This window comes from Parasteatoda tepidariorum, chromosome 11 (genome assembly GCF_982258835.1).
Source record: "Parasteatoda tepidariorum strain Cologne lab strain chromosome 11, Ptep-v5.0, whole genome shotgun sequence".
In the NCBI taxonomy this organism is placed as follows: domain Eukaryota; kingdom Metazoa; phylum Arthropoda; class Arachnida; order Araneae; family Theridiidae; genus Parasteatoda; species Parasteatoda tepidariorum.
Genome location: NC_141765.1, coordinates 1,844,661 through 1,867,146, shown reverse-complemented (window position 1 = coordinate 1,867,146; position 22,486 = coordinate 1,844,661). Strand labels below are relative to the sequence as shown.

At 28.4% G+C, this 22,486-nt stretch overlaps 1 protein-coding gene across 1 annotated transcript in view; it reads left to right on the top strand.

Moving 5' to 3' along the window:
- Positions 1–7,874: 7,874 nt before the first annotated feature.
- Positions 7,875–22,486, top strand: part of LOC107437024 (echinoderm microtubule-associated protein-like CG42247) — an 84,536-nt gene continuing 69,924 nt past the window's right edge. Inside the window, exon 1 of the mRNA XM_087154682.1 lies at positions 7,875–8,887. Coding sequence (XP_087010808.1) covers positions 8,099–8,887 — 789 coding nt within the window. The 5' untranslated portion in view covers positions 7,875–8,098. The remainder of the gene's footprint in view (positions 8,888–22,486) is intronic.

Genomic DNA, 22,486 nt, shown 5'->3' with positions numbered 1-22,486 from the left:
ATTTAATTGAGAAGCAATAATTAAAAAATATAATAAAAAGTAATAACTAAAAAGATTAATTATAAAATGAAGATTAAAAAAACAAAATACCCTCAACTATAGTCGCTGTCACATTTGATAGATCACCCCAACCCCCTTCAAGAGTACGTGCGCGGAATCCCCGAAATCCTGGTCTTGGTACTCTCTTTATCCAACTACTCGCGTATACGCATAGTTTATTTCTTAAATAAAATATTATTTTTCATTCACGAAACTTATTTTTTTGTCTTAATTAATGTAATTTAAACATATTTCAAAGAAAATAATATCACATTTTATAAAACTCCTATCCTTGGTCTAAAACGGGATAAAGGAAACTGACTAACTGTCAAAAACATATTTTCGACGTTTGTTTTCCGAATAATAATGAGGGTTAAGAAATCTGAATTCTGATGGCATGTCTTCGGATCATCCTCATGGATGTTTTCCTGACTGTCGCCAATAGCTATAGTGCGACGTAAATAAAATATTTACCTACCTAAAAATGTGAAAAATTATGTATGCTAAAATTATTTATAATAATTATTTGTAAATTTTTATTATTATCGAAATTCGAAAGCGAATTTGACTTTATTACCATAAATTATGGTCAGGAGGGCGCTCCAAGGCTTAGACCTATTAATGTTGATTTTACTTTTCGCGTATTTCACCATATCTCGAGAACTTTTTAAGCGAATTGAAATGTTTTTGAAATAAAATATAAAATTATAAAATTCCAAAGATAAAAATATTTTCTAAAGATAAATCCATGCCAAATATAACTTTAAGTAAATATTTATAATTTTTTATTTTCATATTTAATATTAGTCGGAAAAGAATTCAATTTTTTACGTCATTTTAAAGAATGCTATTTTGAATGGCAAAATATAAAATTTGAGGGAAATCGGTCAAAAAGTTCCTTTGAAACTCTATTTTGAAAAAAAAAAAAAAAAAACTCGTATTAAAAATACTTTCTAAATAGCAATAGGTCAAGTCTGAAAAAATTTTTTGCTGCGCTTCTGTTTTTTTCTGGAAATTCTCAAAAATATTTTGCACTCAGTCATTATTTTTTTATTGATATAAAGAAAAATGCGAACTATTAGAATAACGTTAAGAAGACCAATTTTCGACCTCTTTCGTGACTGCAAACTATTGGGACCAAACTTTCCATTAATTGCATCGTTTATCAATAGTCTTTGAACGAAAAAAACTCAAGATATGTCATAAGTTTTAAAGCCATTTATGTAAGCTGTTTTTATTCAATTATCGTCAATTCCGCCAACCTAATTAAAAAGTTTATAAATAACTTACTAGATGTAATCTGAAAATATAGCTTAGCAGCGAAAAGAATTAACGCGATTTTTTTTACTCTATTTCCATTAATTGAAAGCTTCTTGTAGAAAAGGTATAGTTTTCCAGCTGAATAGTCAATCGAAAAATTTTAACTTAAAATTATAAGCTTCTCTTTAGACATGCATATTCGATTTAAAAATAATCTTTTGTTTTATGTTTAATAACAAAATTTTTCTTTTTCTAAAGTAAAATATAGCCAGTCATTCATATACTATTGTATGTTAAACTCAATTCGTAACTTCTAAGTTAAAAACTAACATTATTAACAATTTTATAAAATGTTACAGCTTTTAGTTTGATGTGTGTTGTGTATTTTTTTCATTTATAACAAGCTTATTCTGATGGCACATTATTGATTATTTTTATATGTTAAATTCGCTGCATTTTCTGAAGTTTTAAAAGTAATAGTGTAAGGATAGAGATTTTATCCTAAGATTATCAATAAAGAGTAAAAAAAAAAAAAAAAAAAAAAAAAAAAAGAAGATCTCTAAACGGTTTATAATTTAAAATTTGTATCTGTCAAACTTGAAATAAATAATTTATTTATGTGTTTATTTTTTTTTCTTCCGAAAAGTAACTTCCGAATATCAGAAATTCTCTCAAAACACTAATTCCAAGTTATTTTTACTACGAAACTGCAACTGAATTACGAAAGTGCTTTCTCGAACTCCTTACTGATTTTATTTTATTTTATAACCGTCGTTGAACAGCCGACCCAATTTCATGGGTTTACGACTACTTACGTTCAACTCCGTAGCCTTGTAATTTTGAACCACTCCAGAAGACAAGGAAACTCCTGGATCAGTACCCCCAGAGGTATTGATTTGTTGTGGGAACATGGAGGACTTTGAGACTCGACAGATTTAACGTGCATCAGTCACCATTTACTACACGGGGAGTCTTCGGCCGGCGAGGATCGAACCCACGACCTCTTGGATATGGGCCCAGCGCCCTACCGACCAGGCTATCCCGGCCCCTACTCCTTACTGATTGCTGTCAATGCAGGTTTCCTTAATCGGGCAAATTAACGAGCTCTCAAATATCGTCTTCTTCTAGAATCTCCACCTTTCATCTATCGCAGAACACTGCCTGACAGAAAGCCATAAGATCCTCACTTCATTAATAAGAGCATTTCATGCATTGATCTGGATTTCTTGGAGAATTTCTGCATTATTATAAAATTTTATTGTGAACTATCTTCCTGCTGTACCATATTTTTCAAATATTTGGAACCCATAAATTTCTTAATTTTCTGTAATTTTAATATTTTGCCTTTAATTGTTTTACCATTAACTGTCAATTTAAAGTTGCATCTCTTCAACTGAATATTTACTCAATGATTTTGACGCAATCTATGTCAAATTTGTTACATCTGGTTTACCATCCCCGCAATTTGTCCTACCTGTGTCTATGTACCTGTACCATCCCTGCCTATGTACCAAAATGCGGTTAGGTTTCAACAAATTTCCCTATTTGTAATAAATTTTATCACAAAGAACTAATATATATTTTTTTAAGGCTAGATTGTCTGGAAAGAGACTTTAGTGTTCTCAAAGAAGCCGGATGTAAAGCCAAGTCTAAAGATGGGGCAACTTGGAATAGAATTCTAAGGAAAGCCACTCCCTACATAGGGCTATCGCTTCATTGAGGGAGGAAAGGAATATTTTAAGTTAAGAAATCAAACACAAAAGCGTACTTTCGCAGAATAAACCCATCTTTGTTTGACGGATTTGAATTTCTGACCCTCAAAATATGCGGGAAGGGTGCAGTAATTTGGGAAATATGGTTCCAATAATTAAATCAAGATAGCAGTCGAAGTTTGGACCACTTAATGTTAATTTCTACGTGTTTCACCATAATTCGAGAACGTTTTAAGCGAATCGAAAAAATTTAGTTCAGAATAAAATTCGTTCCTCTAAAGATAATTCCATTCAAAAAAATATATATTTTAAATAATTATTCATTATTTTTTAATATTTCATTTAATTAAAGGTCATATAATTTTTGAATTGTACAATACAATTTTTAACATCATTCTGATTTACATATCATTTCAAAACACAAAATTTTAACAAAATCAGACGCATAGTTCTCGAGAAATCAAATTTTAAAATTTGATAACACTTTTTTTTATATTTGATAACTTTGAAACTACGTATTAAAATTTTGTATTTTTTCCTGTAAATTTGCTTTCTTCAAAATGATGTGTAAAAATGTTTATACTTTACAATTTAAAATTATATCGACCATTAATAAATTAAATTTTAAAAAATAATAAATAATTATTAAAAAATATTTTTGCATGGAAATATGTTATGAATTTTATAATTTTGTGTAAATATGCTCACGCAGTTCTCGAGTTATGGTGAAATACACAAAATTAACATAATGGGGTCCGAACTGACTGAATTATTAGCACCATATAACCCCGGCTACCTCCCATATTTAGATAGTCAAAAAATAATCCGACCAAAAAAGAAATGCATAAAGTACGATTTTGTGTATGATTTCGCTTAAAATATTATCTCAATTAGCATATTTGAGGTCAGGTTCTCGAAACTATAAATTGAGTCCTTGTACGTGAAAATCTGATTATTAGAGCAAAAGTTTATACTGCCGTGCAATTGAAAAACCAACGTAAGGGACAAAAATTTAAAATTGAGATTTTTATATAATTGGCATTTTTATGTGGCAAGCTATGTATATATATTAAAAAAAGAAATCAAAAATAAATTTTTTTTAATCAGTGTTTTGAAATACTATTTTAGCGTTCATAGCCTTAACAATAGGAGAAAAGCTGTCAAGTCACTTTTTTCAATCGCGAAGCACTTATAGTTTGTTTAAAGGTAGAACGCCCCTAGCCATTCGTCTGAAACCGTTGCCGTGACTATCGTAACGAGGTGTAACTATTTCAAGTAGGGGTGTGGGGTCACTGTTTAGGACACTCGGGTTGGCGAGAGAATCTTTTTCTTAGCCCTAGAGTGAAGAGAAGCTGAATTCCCTGAAATGAGCTAGTCTGGTTTCCATAGCAGCAGATGGTCTCAGAATTTGTGGCGGGGGGAGTTCTTACCGTAGACGTTGTCTTTTCATTAGCATGACAGTATAAGGGTTTTCCGTGCTTTATTTTCGCACTGTATATAAAATTTTAAACAATTTTTTCACGCTATTTGGTGAATATGTGTGTTTGAACCTGGCAAAAAAGAAGCTTATAGTTTTAAACTTGGAATTTTTGCTTACTAACGCTTGCTTACTAACGTAGCAAGAGGATTATTTTCTTGCGTTCAAGAAAGTTGCACCTATTTACTGAAAGGAAAAGGCTTCTCAAAATTGAACAGAAATGTGTTTAAATAGTTCTAAAGCAAATATTAGTCGAACTAGAAATTCCCATGTATTCAAAATTGAAACAGCAAATACTCGTTTTTGAGCAAAATGCAAAAGGGAGGAGAAATGTGTGAGAGAAATATTTATTGGGTGCGGGCAGGATTCAAACCAAGGACAGGACCTTCCAATTCGTAGCAAGGTGCTCTATCCATCATTATTTTACAGTGCATAGGAAAGAAACAGAGAAAAAAGAACTTTAAATCTAATGATCGAATCGTTCTAGGAATCAATCTTAATGGTTCGAGGAGGTGACCTCAAGTAGTCTAATTAATTAGTGCAGGCTACATTTCAGGTTACGAAATCAGACGCAAAAATATACTTTCTATGAACAAACTTTTCTCCGACGGATTCCTAATCCCCAAAATATAGGAGGTAGCAGCAATGAGGGAAAAATGGTCCAAATAGTTTGGTTAGAAGAGAGCTCCAAATTGTGGATCTCTTAATGTTAATTTTATTTTTGCGTCATTTTAAAGAATGTAATTTTACATGGAAGAATACGAATTTGGCTGAAATCCATCTAGTAGTTCCTGAGAAATCGTTTTTTAAAAAAGTCATATTTTAATTTTATAAAAATCATATATAAGCTTAGCCAGCATGCTATGGTAAGTTATTATTATTTTTTTCCTCATCTTCTTAATTATATTGCGGAAATTGAGATCGCACGAGATTTGAAGATAATACAAGCTGCTATAACAAGCTTTAAAACTTGTGACATCCTCAAAATGTTTTTCGATCAAAAGCTATTGATAACTATAAATGATGCAACTAATGATTATTGGTTTTGAAATATTCTTACTTTCCACACATTTTTTTTTCTGAGGGAAAGTTGAGTCGATTTTCTAATATGGAGATTTTGCAAGTACAGTCAATTCGCTATAACTCGAAGTACGATAACTCGAATATTACTATAACTCGATTTTTTCATGAGGTCCCGACCCTTTTATCTTAAATTTCATGTTAATTATTCTCGATTACTCGAATTTTACTCCCTTTAACTCGATTTTTTTTTGATCTTTTAAAGCAAGAAAAAAAACCTAGGAGCTGATATCTTGCCCCTTACTTTGCAAAACACACACAATGTCTTTCGCACTCTTTATGGAGAAGCTAAAGCTGTCCCTCTTGAAGTATGTGAAAAGTGGTTAAATGAAACGTTACCAAATTTACTTCAAGGATACAGTTAAAATTATGTTTTCAACATTGATGAAATGGGTTTATTTTTTAAATGTCTTGAATGAGCAAGGAACGTCTGACTGTCCTAGTTGAAGGAAATGCGTCGGGGACAAAGAAATTGCCCTTACTTGTTATCGGAAAATACCGAAATCCCCGATGTTTCAAGAATGTAAAAAGGTATCCTTTGGATTACAAGTCTAACAAAAAGTTTTGGATGACATCAGTTTTATTTGAAGACTTAAGAAAATTGGATGGGAAATTCTTCGCTAAAAAAAGAAAAGTGATACTCTTTATGGATAAATGCACAGCGCATAATGATCTACCTAATTTGAAAGCAGTAAACTTGCAGTTTCTCCCGCCAAACACAACAGCAAAGTTGCAGCCGATGGACCAGGGTATCATAAAGTGCTTCAAACAGTCTTATCGTAAATGGCTTGTCAGAAAAATGATCTTAAATATTGTAAGCATTTAGAAGATTTGTAATTAATAAGCATTAATTAAATAATCCGACAATATTTTGAAAGTCCAAAACCGAAACTAACGTTAAGTCGAACTTCCGATAGGTCGAAGTTTTTCGTGAGTCCTATCAGATTCGAGTTATCGCGAATTCACTGTATTTTCAATTAGAGAATCACTTAGTTTACAAGTTATTATTTTATTGTTAGAAATGTTATTCAAGTAAAAATGACCGTCTGCTTTCTCAGTTTTATTATATTCATTTGTAAAAAAATTTTGCTTCTAATTTAATTATTAAAAATATTATTCTTTTGACAATCATTTTTAAAACTCTTAATTACTTATGCTTATTTTACATTAAAACAAGTAATTTGATTTAAACATTTTATCATTTATGTTTTCTTAAAACTTTCTATAATTTTGATAAATAAAAGCAAACTCTTACTTGCATATCAATATGGGGATAAATTTATAATGATGGAATCAAAGCAATGACTCCATTCATACATGATGATTAAACTCAAAATTCGAAATGACTAGTGTATTTTTTAAGGAAAATGTTTGATATAGTTTATAAGCATTTTATGTGACAAGCATTCCAATCATCTACATAACAAATTCTCAATAAATTCTTGAAAAATTCCCAAAATTCTTTGTTCATTCTTTAAAGTTCCCGTGTTCATTCCCCCATTTTAAAATGTACTTCTGCTTTTTTTTCGTTTTTTCTTTTTACATTTTTATCCACAGTTTTTAGAAACTTATTTTACAGAATATTATTTAATAATTGCTTCTTTTTGCTTTAATCCAGCGTAGGTTTAAAAGTATTAGTATATTTCCAAACCATTGTACGTTCTTTTTTACAAGTCATTTTCCTTATTCTAAGCTATTCCATTCTAAGGTTACTTATTTTGCAGAATATTATTTAATTATTGTTTTTTATTTGTTTCAAACCAACGTAGGTTTAAAAGTATTAGTATATTTCCAAATCATTGTACATTCTTTTTTATGAGTCATTTTCTTTATTCTAAGCTATTTCAATCTAAGGTTATTTATTTTGCAGAATATTATTTACTAATTGTTTTTCCTTGTTTTAAACCAGTGTAGGTTTAAAAGTATTAATGTATTTCCGAATCATCGTACATTCTTTTTCACGAGTCATTTTCTTTATTCTAAGCTATTCCAATCTAAGGTATTTAACGAACTTCTAAATGAGACGTAGAAAAAGTTTTAAATAAAAATTTAAAGGGGAAAAATGAGATCTAAATGAACGAACGGACCACGCCCAGTGAGGATGTGGCCTCAATGTAAGATAGGGATTCATTTCATCTTTCATTCTAACAGCCAGATCGCTCGCTAACGAATCGAAATTCACACTATAGCATCCGTAAATATTCCCTGATGATCAAAATCGATTCGATTGCTCTGATGGTTTCCATGTCAACGTTTCAAACAACACTCTTGAACAATATATTAACTGCAACCAATAAAATTGCCTCACATGTTCGAACTAGGATCGCTTTCTGTGAGGAAGTTTCTGTAGTAGCGCAGCACTTTCTCCCTTGAGTGGAAATTAATGATAACACTTTGATCGTGTACTATTTTTGCTTCATCTTCCGGTTAAGGAATCATTGACCCTTTCGACTCGTCACTAGTATTGAACAGTGAGTAACAAAACAGCAGCTGCGAATCATGTGTCAAACTGATCAGTTTACATCTGATCATGTTGGCACGAGAACTCAAGTTAGGCACCATCGAGGGAAACTTTCGTTGTCGTTGGAGAGTTAGCAAGAGTGGTAACACCATCAGTGTTGTTTGCCGACAAAAACCAACTAAACGTTTAAATCCAAAGATGGCTGCTGTGGGGGGTCGAGTGCATCATAGGTGGGAAACAACTCGCCCCATGATGATGCCGAAACCAATCGTACCACCAAAGGCTCGAATGGTTACATTTTATAAGAATGGGGATCCATTTTTCAGCGGTACTAAAGTATCTATAATGCCTGGTAAAGATTTCGTTTCTTTAGATAGCTTGTGCGATTATTTGACGCAACGAATGAATATTCCTCATGGAGTGAGATTTATATTTTCTTTGACTGGAAGAAGGGTAAATGATTTAAATGACTTATTAGATGGATATTCCTATGTAGTATCCGGTACAAAAAACTTCCAAGAACTTGCTTATGGGCAATCTAATAGAATGAGAGCAGCAATGGTTTCTCGAGCTCACTTACCATTGCCAATTCGAAAGGAGGATCTTAAACTCTACAGACCAATCTCGCCAAACAAAGTGTTTCGTGTTAGAACTCCCAAAAACTTACGAAGTCGATCTCTTCCCATTCAAAATGAAGGGAAAACGATTACTATTGTCAATAGTCAAAATCCTACAGTTTTTAGTAGAATTTTACTTAATTTACGAACTACTCAATCATTTGAAGAAATTGTTGAAGATTTAGGCCAAGCTATTAAACTTCCACAGGCGAAAAAAATTTACAACCAAATGGGTGATGAAGTAAGATTCTTTTTATTAATATTTTTTAACATCTAGAGACATAAAACATCGCTTGGACGTAATGAGTTATCCAAAGAAACTGAAGCGGAAACATATGTTTGTCAATGGAAAAACTTCATTAGCTTCAAAAATTAAGGTAAAAAAAGTCAACATGTTTCGAGCGCTCAAAGTAGGCGCAAGTCATCAAGACCCACCAACTCGTGAACACTTTTACGGCTTTTTTCCATCATGATTTTTGAAGTTTTTTCATTGACAAGTGTTGTTTATAACGTGTTAACTCCCCATCAAGTGCGTACGTACCTATAATAATTTTTGTTCTGAAAATGTCCCAGTTATGAAATAAAACTTTTTTTGTGGCTGTAAAGGTAATTTTTTGCTAAAGCGTTATTAAATAATGAAACGAAAAAAATAATCTTTGTTTTTTTATTTGAAATTTATGCTTCATATTATTTTTAATAACTAACTCTTGCCATTTTGATTGGAGACTTGAGAGTTTGGAGAACATATATACATTATCGGATTCAACACTCTTCTTAAAATAACAGTGAAACTGAGTGTTAGTTTTATTAATCAAAATTTGTCTGGTGTTTAAATGTTTTCTTCCCTTAAAAGATAATGTCACAACTAAAGAAAGTCATTTTACAACGAAACTTGGTGTATCAGCTTATTGGTATATGGTACTCTCCTTAAAGTAATCGTGAAACTGTTTTGTATTAGTGGTAGTTTCACCAATCAAAATTTATCAGGTGTTTAAAGCTTTTTTCTTTTATAAGGTAACGTCACAACTTAAGAAATTTATTTTGCAACGAAACTTTGTGTATGAGTGGTATACTTTAAAGATGTTCACGACGTTAAGGTAATAAAGCTCATTAACCAACCAATTGCACTCATTTAAGCACAATTTATATACTCGTCAAGGTTTTCTTTCACTGATGCAAAAACCCAAATGGTTGCTCATTTGTTTTACGCTTAGACAAAAGGAGTTTCAAGTATTTTTTCCATTTCTTTTATTAAAGATTTTCTTTAATAAATCAATTGCTTGCAAATATTTCTTATTTAGAAAAAAATAACTTTAATTTTTGCATTTCTCTATTTATTAAATATTACTTGATGTTTAAATTAATGTATCTTCAGTTATTAAGTATTATATATTTTCAATAATTTAATCTTTCAAAAGATTAATAGTGGTTTAAAATTATAATATGTAGAAAAAGAGCTTTAAATAAAAAAAAGGTTAGATTTTTAAAAAGATATATTCTATTAATATGTTTTGTAATTCAAACCAAAAAAATTTTGATGGTGATATATGATAAAAGTTTTGAAAGTAAAAATATTTTTACTATCTTGCTAACAAATAAAATATGATTGTTTATATGAACAACGTTTTTAAGTTAATGTCGTGAAAAACACACCACATGCTAAAAAAAAAAAAAAAAAAATTAAAAAAAAAAAAAAAATACCACGAATCATTACAATGTACATTCAGGAAGATTTGTCTTATAAAAGTTAAGAAGCTTATTTTATGTAATTAATTCGCGATAACACTTGTTGCTGGACTAATGATTCTTATTTTAATACAGTCTTTTTGAGAACATATTTCTTGTTTTTTTTCCACATAAATATGCAACATTTTGTTAAATTTTCATTAAATTTCTTATTTGTCTACAAAAATAAACATCTCAAAATTGCATATGGAGAGTAAATTTTGGAGGAATAGCTTTTACTTTAGAAATAGGTAATTTTCTAAAAGGTTTCGCCCATTTTAGGATCTGCATATAATTCCAAAAGTTAGAAAGTGAAAGAAAATGTTCCTAAGACTTAAAATGGTTTTGTAGAAAGACAGTACATGGGTAGTATTTTTTATAATTTTTCAGGAAATTGGCAATGCTATTGTACGTTTAATATATGTTTTTGATTGTATTCATTAACTATATTTTGAACTTTTCCCCAGATTTAAAGGTTGATTCTTGGTGACATAAGAAAAAACGTGACTGTAATTTAAATATCAAGTAAGATCTAACACAAAGAAAGATAGTAAATAAAATAAATTATTTTTATCCATTTTTTTACGAATATTTTGAAGGATTTTATATTACTTTGAAAGATTTTGACTTGATATTTAAATTACAGTCACGCTTTTTTAATGCCGCTAAGAATCAATTTTTAAATCTGGTGAAAAAGTTCAAAATACTGTTGATGATTGCAATCAAAAACATATATTAAATACATAATAGCGCTGTTAATGCCCGGAAAATTATGAAAAATACTATTTATATATTGCCTTGATTGTATTCATTAACTGTATTTTAAACTTTTTAACCAGATTTAAAAGTTGATTCTTGGTGAAATTAAAAAAAAACGTGACTGTAATTTAAATACCAAGTAAGACATAGAAAGATAATAAATAAAATAAATTATTTTTATTTAAACTAATAATATATCTAAGAAGAATACGAAAACTTTATTTAAAAGAATAAAGAAGTGGTTGAAAAATGATGGAAATAAAATAATACATAGCGTTGATCAAACTTCGAGCATCTGGGGTCGAACAAGCACATTTTCTTTGACTGTGCATAAATGGGAAAAATTTATTTGTATAGGACGGTCCTTGGCTGAATTATTAGACACACTATAAGATGTTAAATCTTAATTATCACTTGATACCATACAGCTTTATTGTTTTTACTCGACTGAAACCGGTTTGTACTTGTTTACCTTCGTGTATAAAGTGGTAAAATTAGACGATACAAATTCGACAATTGAATAAGTTAGACGATATAAATATAGAATATGTATTATATCAGGTATTATATTGGCATATTATAATAATTAGACCAAAAATATTAGATGCACTGTAGTGTTTTAATAATTGCATGTTTTGTACGAGTTTATATGCTATACTCTTATCGTTAATCATAAATGTAATGGGTTTTTATAGTTTGTTTTATATACTTCCTATTTGTATTTATTTTTAACCTATTGCATTACAATGTTAACCAATTAATACACGAACATCAACAAGTGTAAACTGGTTTCAGCAGCGTAAAAACAATAAAGCTGTCACCTGATAACTAAGATTTTACATAGAATCTTACGTTGCGTTTAATAATTTGTTCAGGGACTGTAAATTGCGCTTAAATTTTCAAAAGCGTTTTTCACAGAATTGCTTGACAGTACGTTTTTTTTTAAAACTGAACATATAACCGGTCGGCATTATTTAAACCAGCTTTTCTTAATTATTTGCTGTTTACTGCAATATACCGAATGTTCATTTCTTATCTACTGGTAATTAATTGTGAAAATAAGAATTTTCAGATGTATCATCCTTAAGTGAATTGCACTATTCATGTCCCCCAGTTGTTAGTGTGTTTAAATTTGAAAGTTGATTTTTCCTCCGAATATTTTTTGTCATATTAAATTTCTCTTATGATTGCCAAAAATATCTAAAAAAAAATTTTACTTTTAAACTAAAATTAATAGGGAAATCCTTGTTACTATTTTAATGTATTTTAATATTTTTTTATTTTTATTTATTTATTTATTTTGAATAAATGAAGGGAAGAAAATATATTTATTTGTTACTACATAAAAAGATACAAATAATATCAGGATATTGCATACTCAATAAGAGGCAAAAGTTCCTAGAGAACAGGTTTTTAATATGCCGCCCTTAAATATCTCATCGTTAATTAAGTTAGAAATCCACCTTTTTAGTAAATGTTTTCTTTTTCAATTCTATTTTAAAAAATATATATACATAAGTAAATAGTTTTTATCGCATAAAAAATTAAACTAGTAATATTTAATGCATTTCTTTTATTTTTTTCAAGCATGAATTTTTATTTTTTGAATGAGATTTTCCACCAAGCTGCACTAAAACTTTTGTAACAAGAAGTAAAAAAGTCAGTTGTGTACTAAACAGGAATTTCCTTTCAACAACTAGTTTAAAAATTCCTCAAATTTAAAGGGAATTGCGTTGGTCACTCTGAATATTAATTTAAGAAAAACATGAGTTCGTTAATTAATATATTGATTACATAATTATAAAAAATGTACCCGGACACTCGCCAATCGGTGTGAAATTGTTTTTACAGGCCGTTTTTAGGATCCAAATCATGAACCAAATATAAAAGTTATTCTGCCAGTTGCAAAGTAATTGTTAAATCAAAAGTTGTCAAAAACTAAATTTTTTTCCTTGAATACGTCGCCAAATTTAAACCATTCAGCAGACGAAGAGTATTATTGGCTATAAAGGTTATATGTCTTTTCTCATTAATCGAAGGCTATAATATTTGGGTTTAAAAAGGCTGAATTTGAAAATTCAAATTATAATATTAGAATAAACATTCTATTGTTTTGAATAATAAATCTCCAGAAAAATTTTGTATTTACAGATATTTTTTAAAACAGTTTATTAGCAGAATTCGAAATTTTAAATTTTATTTTTAATAGACATTAAAATTTTTTGATGGAAACAGAGATGATTTCAAAGACGATTTTTTAAAACGCCTTCAGTTGGCAATCAAACAGGTTTTGTCCGCCCTTCTGAATAGTGAAATGCAAGATTTTTATATCGTTTTTGTTTTTTCCTTGCATAAATGCTAAATGAGATCCCCAATATGTATACTTATTGCATGCATCTTTGAAAAGAACTATAAAGTATATATTTAGGGCGGAAACTACGGAACATCCCGCATAACATTTTCAAGCTCACAAATGGTTAGTAAATATTATTTATATTACTATTGTAGTCGAAATGATTTTGATCACCATATGGGCCCGTACCTGTAAACTTCTCTAGATTTTAATGCGGCTGTAAAATTTACATATACACATTTTATTCTTGTTTGAATAAATGTGAACTAAATAATTTTGACTACCATTATATATAATTAATTTAAACGCATATAATGTAGGCCTGCTGACTACCTAAAAGAGTTCTGAAGTGTGGATTAAATTTTAATTAAATACCAGCTTACAATGTCAGTTGAGCTTACAGTTGCCTACCGCTGGTAAACACTATTTTTTATAAGCATATTATCTAGCATATATACGGGCCCGTCATGCAATGCGTAATAATACAAAAGAGTGAACATCTTATTAACTATTGATCTAGTAATCGGATTATCATGTACTAGGACTCAAACTTAATTATTTGAGGACGGAGCCTTAAATATGCTAATCAGTTAGAGCTGATGATATCTTAAATTACGAAATCAGAAAACAAAACTATTTTTTCTGAATGAAGATACTTTTTTTTCGACAGATTTGAATTCTGGTCCCTGAAAAAAAGAAAGGGGGGGGGGGAGTACGGCGAAATCTTGAAAATGTGACTCCAATAGTATAAGCAGTTACGACGTTAGGAACTCTTACAGTTAATCTCATTAATTGCGCCTTCTCAAATTTTTATTTAGTTTTGTTTTTTGAACTTATTCGATTGTCATTCCCTACTAATTTTGGATTTTGTCATTTAAAGCAATATAGATTTATTCAGTGTAAACATTTGTAATGCAATTAAAACTTTTTCGACCATTAGCTATCTAAATAACAATAAATAATTCTAACAAAAAAACAATTTTTACAAAGAAGGATGATTGGTAGAACAAGCTTTATAATTGTATGCAAAAATTTTTTCATTTTTGTACATTAATTCCGAAGACAAGGCCATAAGAAGTGAAATTAACAAAAGTCGTACAAACTTCTCTCTTGAGCAAACCCAGATTGCGGCTACGGAGCAAAGTACCGTATTCGGGATCGGGGTGGCTAAGTTTCTTACAGACGTAATTTTTCCTCTTCGTATTCAGATCTCAAAACGAAAAGTGGTATTTAAAAAAGGAAATTCTTTTAAGTATTAACATACACTTACAACTATAATAAATTTTTAAGAGCTGCGGTTAACACTATTTTAGGAATTCATTTTGAATTCATTAGTTATTTCTTATTTAAAAAAAAAAAAAAATACAGTACACATAAAAGTATTTTAAAGAGCCAAATCAAACGTTTCACCCATTTCCCTTAAAACGCATTTGAACTATGTCAATTTTTTTAAATTATCAATTCGAGCTATGTTAAATTTCTTAATTGCGCATTCTGAGCTATATCCACTTCAGAAAATACGCATTTCAAATTATTTTCATGAACACTCTCCTTGAGCTATGTCTTAAATCTAACGTTTTTCAGTCGCCTGCAATCAATCAGTTTGCCAATTAATGTGAATTAAAACTTCCCTTGAATTTTGCTTTTGTTTTAATGTAATTTTACCAGTTTTTTTAATATTGCCAACATGCTGGGTCTGCACATTAGCAGTTTTTTCTCCATTGTCTTATACGCATTTAGAATTCATTATTATTCAATTGAAATATGTAAATTTTTGGTACTCCAAAAATACACAGTGAGATCCGCAATGACCTCTTTTAATGCATGTTTTTAGAATTCTTGTGATAAAGAAAATAAAAAAAAAGTATATACACCAGGGCAAAGAAACATGAACACGTTATCAAAATATCTCAAATCTCTCCCAAATCTTGCAGATGTATAGATGTAATTGCGTTTCACTCTCTTACTGTTTTCCACTTCATGCATCAAACAGGTTAAAAGGCTATATATATATATATATATATATATATATATATATATATATATATATATATATATATATATATATATATATATATATATAAAGCACAATTTAATATAAAAAGTAGAACAATATTGAATTGTTCTGCTTTTATATATAATTGATTTTATATATATTAAGGAAATAGAACCCATAATTCCAACCTAAAATTGAAGGTTCGGTGGGTTCGCCTTGAAACATAATTTCGTGCCTGAAAATACTTCTCGGTTAGTTTGATTCTAATTTATTTATTTCAATTTTATATTCTCTCAATTTTATTTCTTTTAATTTCATTTCGTTTCATTTTTTCTCATCCTGAATTTATGACTTTAGGTTTTTCAATGCTTGGATTTGTAAGCTGATTAATACTAGGACCTGCGACAATTGACTTTCATCTTGCAGATCTAGCTTTCCTTCCGTCAAATATATATCATTCCATTTAGATTTTCAATGTTATAGTATATTATCTTCAACTGACTTGCTCTTATTTCTTGCTTATTTATCATCTTCTTGGGACAATCTGGGGCATAGAGTTGCTTGAAGTATTTTACCCCCAGTCTACAGAAACTGCATCTTCATTGACTGCATGGTTTTGTTCCCCAGTAGAAACTGCCATGTTGTCAATGCTTTCCACTTTTTATTTATATATTGGATTGATGCTATTGTCGGTGGATTTATGATGCTTTTTCAGTGGTTTTTTGATTTTTGACTAGATATTCTGCAATAAATTACATTTTCTTAAATTAATTACAATCTCCTTAAATTTTTATATATATATATATATATATATATATATATATATATATATACCATCTATAGAAACTACTTTTATGTGCTCGAATGCAGGTTAGACAGGTTTCAAAAGCGGAATAACAGAAAATCAGGAAAAATTATCTGAGAGTCGGGAAGTGTTTCCATATCTGATGTTGAGGATTGCTCATCAGCTAAAGATGACAAATTTTTATTATACTATTTTTTATTAATTCTACTACATAATATTTTTCAGTCATTTATATGAATATAATGTAATAAAAGGGAGGAGTTTGGGAACCATTAGTGAAATTGCCTGCGTAACGGATATAGTGAACTCCCGGTTATAGTGAACTGAAATTTCGATCCCTTGAAGGTTCACTATAGCGGGGTTTGATTGTGTGTATATATATATATATATATATATATATATATATATATATATATATATATATATATATATATATATATATATGTGTGTGTGTGTGTGTGTATGTATGATCGTCCGGTGACTCATGTACACGTTGTGTATATATTGAGAATTCATAAATTATCAATATTAAAATTAATTAAGTTCAGTCACGCAGTAAGAAAATAAACAAGAGCTCTGTAATTTATTTCTTCCCAACAAAACTCACTTCATTAAATTATTTATAGCCGTGTTATCGATTTGCTCAATTTTTAGTAGACACGCAATATTTTCACAAATCACTCATTTCTTGAATCCAGTGAAAGCTCTCTATTGATTTCGAGATCATTGAACTGATTATTGATTTATGCATTTTTATGTATGAAGTAGATAAATATTATTATGTTGTTTGATCAATAGAATTTATAGTTCACATTAAATAACGTTGTATAGAAAAATTAATCAATATTTAAATCTATTTTTCCGAGTATATAATTTCTTTCTTTGAGATGTTAACTTCTGACTGCATATATAAAATCCGTTTTCTTTTTTTCTCTCCCAGAAAGCACGATATTCTGTCGCGATTTTGCTTGTGATTTTCTGCATATTTGGAGGAAAATAAAATATCTATTTCTTGTGTATTAGTGAATTTTGAAATTAGTTCATTAGGTAAAAGAATTACTCCATATAATAAAACCTATAAAAATTTTTTTTTATGCATATGTTATTTTATGCAAATTGTTTGAGTAATGTAAGTAATATTAAAATGATTAGGATTAAACAGACATAGAAACAACAAAACTTACTTAAAATCAGAAGAATTGAAAGGTGCAGAGCACTCTTCTGCGTCCAGAAGGAATAAAACTGATTTTTAAATTTTTCGTCTTCCCTTCCTCAGTAGTTATTCGTTAGAATTCAAAAGCGTTTTCTTTTTATTTTTTATATCTCTTAAATATAAATTTGAAAGTCCTAATTTGTGTACTTTTTTAACCTTAATTCAGCTAAGATTCTAAATATATCTATACATATATATATAAATCTATATATATATATATATATATATATATATATATATATATATATATATATATATATATATATATATATATATATATATATATATATATATACTAATAAGATTGAGCATAAGATGATATTTTGGACGTTATATATCATAATCCGTCAAAAAAAGGTATGTTTATTCATTATTCAGAGAATCTACGTTTTATGTCTGATTTCACCACTTAAAATACTCTTACTAATTAATTGTTAGCATGTTTGAGGTCACCCTCACGAACCACTGAATTCTAGAACGTGAACATCTGATCATTAGATAAAAAGTTAATCAGGGTAGTTCGTTTTTTTTTCAGTTTTCTTTGTTTTATTTTTCTGCTCTATGTACATCGCTTTTATACAAAGCTAACCAGTGATAAATGGGACACCCAGCAAGCAAATATGTTTTCCAGATAAAAGTGTCTTTCCTTCTAAAATATTTTGATTTCTTTTGAATTTCGGTGTTAAAATATTAGGAAATCAATGAATAATGTGCCAAAATAAATATCTATGGACCGTTTTTGATACTATATATAAAAAAGCATATTTTAAGCCTTAAAAAAATTTGTATTTATTGTGCTAGCGAAATCAATTTGTGGTAAAAAAATTCACCATGCGAAATTCACTATTATTCCGGAAATTTGATTATGTTTTGAAAGTGAAAACATAATAAAGTTATTAAGTAAAAACTATTTAGTGTAAACTAACTAAAATTATTAGTAAAAACTAACTAATATATTTTTTAAATAATTTTTTATCACCTTAAAGTAATAAAAATTGAAGAAAAAATGTTTTTGTTTTTTTTACAATGTTTTTAAATAAATACTAGTTCATTTGAAAAGATAAAACTTCAGATTCTTGTAGTAAAATAGTTAGGAAAGCAAATTATTTAAAATTTTCTTCAATTAACATTTACCTGTATTGAAAATATCCATTAAAATTTCTCTTTTCAACTCCAACAAATTAATAGAATATATTTTCTATGGAGAGTAATATATTCTAGAGATTACATTTTATTATAAAATGTTAATAATAGAACTATTGTTATTTTTCTACTATTATTATTTTTTCCTTATTATAAATTTTGCATAATATATTCTGTAAGAAAAGAGTCACTATTGATTATGCAAAATAATAGCTTTTATTAAAAATATGTAGATATAGCATTGAAAATTAGGATAATACAAGAAATTAATCATTTTACAATGTAAAAAATACACCTGAATTAGCAAAAATTATGTAATGAATTTATTTTTTGTTTATGTAACAAGGGATTAAAAACAAATATTCACACATAAGGATAAAACAGAATGGGAATAATAAATTTCAAGGGGAACTACTAAAATGCTTTTTTTTAAAAATTTAAAATGTCATAAAACTAAGTAATATAAAAGGAAAAAAATTTTTTCCTTCAGAACTATAATCTTGCTCAGTAATGGTTGAATAACAAATAAGAAAAAAGGGATACATTATATATAAAAGGCATTTTTTAATTAAACTTAGAACCTAATCTAGGCTAATGGTGCACTTAAATTAAACGCAGAATAATATCTAGGGAAATTATTCAGAATGAATAATGTAAAAGAAATATATTGCCAAGCTCAGCACATCTGAACACAGATCCAATCAGGCAAAAAAATGCACTCAATGTTTAGTTTCTTAATAATTGTTTAAAGTATCTTCAAACGTCTGTAAGTAGGCGTTGAATTTATTTTATGTATACACTTATTTATTTCGATATTTATGTTACTGAATGCTTATATTTCCTGATAATTCCATATAATGTCACCAGTTTTGGGAAATTAATTATTTTTCCCATTCTTATAAAGGTTTTAAATTCTAATAAAAGTATGCTTTATGTATGCTTTTCGGAATTTTGTACTAAGCATTCTGTGTTGCTTTTGCTTATGTATTAAATTCAGAAAAGTTTTCTAATTTATTTTAGAACTCAATATTAATTAACTAAGTGCAATTTTAATCATTCCCAAAATACTATACTTAATGTAAAAAATTGTTTAGCAATAAAAATTTTTTTTCTTCAAATCTAAAGCATTGTACAGCAATATAGCCGAACTAAAATCAAAGCAAAAGTGTTAGGGAAAAGAAAATAAAGGCGAAAAATGAATTTTTGTATAGGGAAAAGAGATGAGAGAGTTGCAATTTTGAGTAATTGTTCGAAATTCTTTCATCATATAAAGAACCTTCAGTATTGTATCAGTTTCAAGCATCATTTTACTTACAGGCATTTATGAATTAATGCGAAGCTTTTTTGCAAGACTGAAAATAAAGAGCCACTCAAAAGGGCGCTATATTGCAGAAAAATCCATTTATGGCAATTTCTATTCCACTTTCATCAGAACTCTAAAATTTAAAATGTAGAAAAAATTTCGTTCAGGTAAACCAAGAGTAAACCATTAAGCTTCAAATGCTGAAAAAAAACTCAAGTATCGAAATGCAAGTATCAAGTATTGCAGGATTTTAATAATTTATAAAAAAAAATTTTCAGTTTCCTGATTTACTTTTTTTAGCATTTCAGCTTTCTCAATTTACTTAATTAGCATTTCAGTTTCAAGATTTACTTCTTCAGCATTTCAGCTTCATGATGTACTTTTTTAGCATTTCAGCTTCATGATTAACTCATTTTATCTTTACTCTAAAGAGAAGGGTTACTTAAGGGCAATAAAGGGTTCATCCAGGGGTATATCTTTTAAATGCATACTACGAATAGATCTGGATAAATATTTTTTTTAATAACACATTATTTAAAGAAAAGTAATTAATAAAGTGACAGAAGAAATAGTTTATTTTATAATTATAATTATTGTTGTGCATTAACCTGTAATATAGTTGGCCACTTTTGGGGATTTGATGTTTTGGTAGCTATTTTGAATGCTAATCTAGATCTCTATTTGCAAACTAATATTTAAGCGAAGAAAAAACGTAATCGAAATCTATTCCTATTATCTAAATTTCTGTGAAGAACAGCATTGTGTACAGAACCTAAATTATTTGATTGCAGAAAGAAACATAGAAAGAGTGTGGAAAATATTATTGGAAAAGCCTCCGAATTTCATCAAGCAGGTTTTTCTTCTTATCCCGTCTTTTCAAAACATTTTTGTTTCTCTGACCCTTAATGTAAATTGTCTTCATTCTTAAAAAGGATTCTAAAAATTGGTAATAAAACAAAGAACATCCTGTATTTACCACCAAATGACGTAATAAATAAAATGTTTCAAAATTCATTGTACTTTTAAAATTAGTTTTGAAAAGAAATGTCGCCCTTTTCTTATCGTGACAATGATTAATTCTAGTTCTGGCATTGATATATTAGTTTATTTTTAAAAGATATTGAAGGGGGGGACTTTGATAAATGCAGAGACTTTCGTTGAATATTGATTTATTAAAATAGCTTCAAATACTGAAAAACTCTATAAATATGTTTTAATAACATGGGTTCTTAATTTTACCACCTCGGTAATTAGTTTTTCTCACGTTGAAAGCGAGGAATTGTGGTAATTTACAATTCTACACTGTTAAAAATTTTGGAGCATTTACGACAGTTTCAGCAACATTAATAAGGAGCCATATTATTCTGAGAAGTAATTATAACTTTATTACACTTAGAATTTGATTCTTAGAATAAAAAACTACTTTGTTAAATATTTCGGATCGTGTTAAAAAATACGGTAAAAAGTACTGACACTCATTGTGCCAAAACTTTTTACCGTAAAATCAATTTGACCAGAACATGTTATGAAATAAAAATTTGATTCACCGCAATTTTTACAATAAGTATTACCATAAAATCACTGAATCACTCTAATTGTATAAATAACTAATTCTGAAAAACTACAGTATAAAATTTTGCACTAAAAATGAATTTTACGGATGATGCACCCAAAGTGCAAACAGTAATTTGATCCGGAAATTTTTTGCAGTGCATGTGTTCTTTGGTATTAAACAAAATGTTAGAGTAAACATTACAATATTTGAAATATTGACTTAAATTTGCTCTCTGCCCAAATTTTTTAAGTTTTAAGTAAAAATAAAATAATTTCTATTTCGAAAAATATCGCTTTCTAAAAAATCTCTGTTACTAAATATTTTAGTAATTCAAGATATATTCATGATTATGCCATTTTAGATTTCGCTTATTTTAGATTTCTTCGTTGATTATAAATGGAAAGTGCGAATAATTATATTTCTTTCAAATTTAGTTTTTTTTTAAATGGAAAATTTGGCGAACAAATTTTCATTCTTCTTAAAACTTTATCAAGCATCAAATTTTCGTTCTTACTTTTTGTCGTAAAGAGCAAACTCGTTTTGACAATTTTTCTCGCATAAAGTAAGAAAAAACTTAGCAAATTATTGTATTACTATATTGTTTCATACAAATTTTACAAATTGAAATGTATAAAAATGTCTTCATCGCAAATAAAATGAAAAAAAAATTAAGAAAAAAAAACAAAATTTTCTAGTTAAAAAACAAATATTGTATACCAAATTGAATGAAATTTATTCTGATATATTCCTCTGACGATGATGATACCTCTGATATTAATGATATATACCTCTGAAAACTATAATTATGTGTTATTAAAAATACAATGAAAAATATTCTTGATTTCAATTATGTTTAGCTTCTTAAAAGGAGTGAACTTTAAAAGCAACATTTAAAAAAAAAACTAACTGAATACTAGATAAACTAATATACTTAATTAAATCTAAAAAGTTATAAATTTTCAGAAATTGCAAAATTCTGCGTTTAATA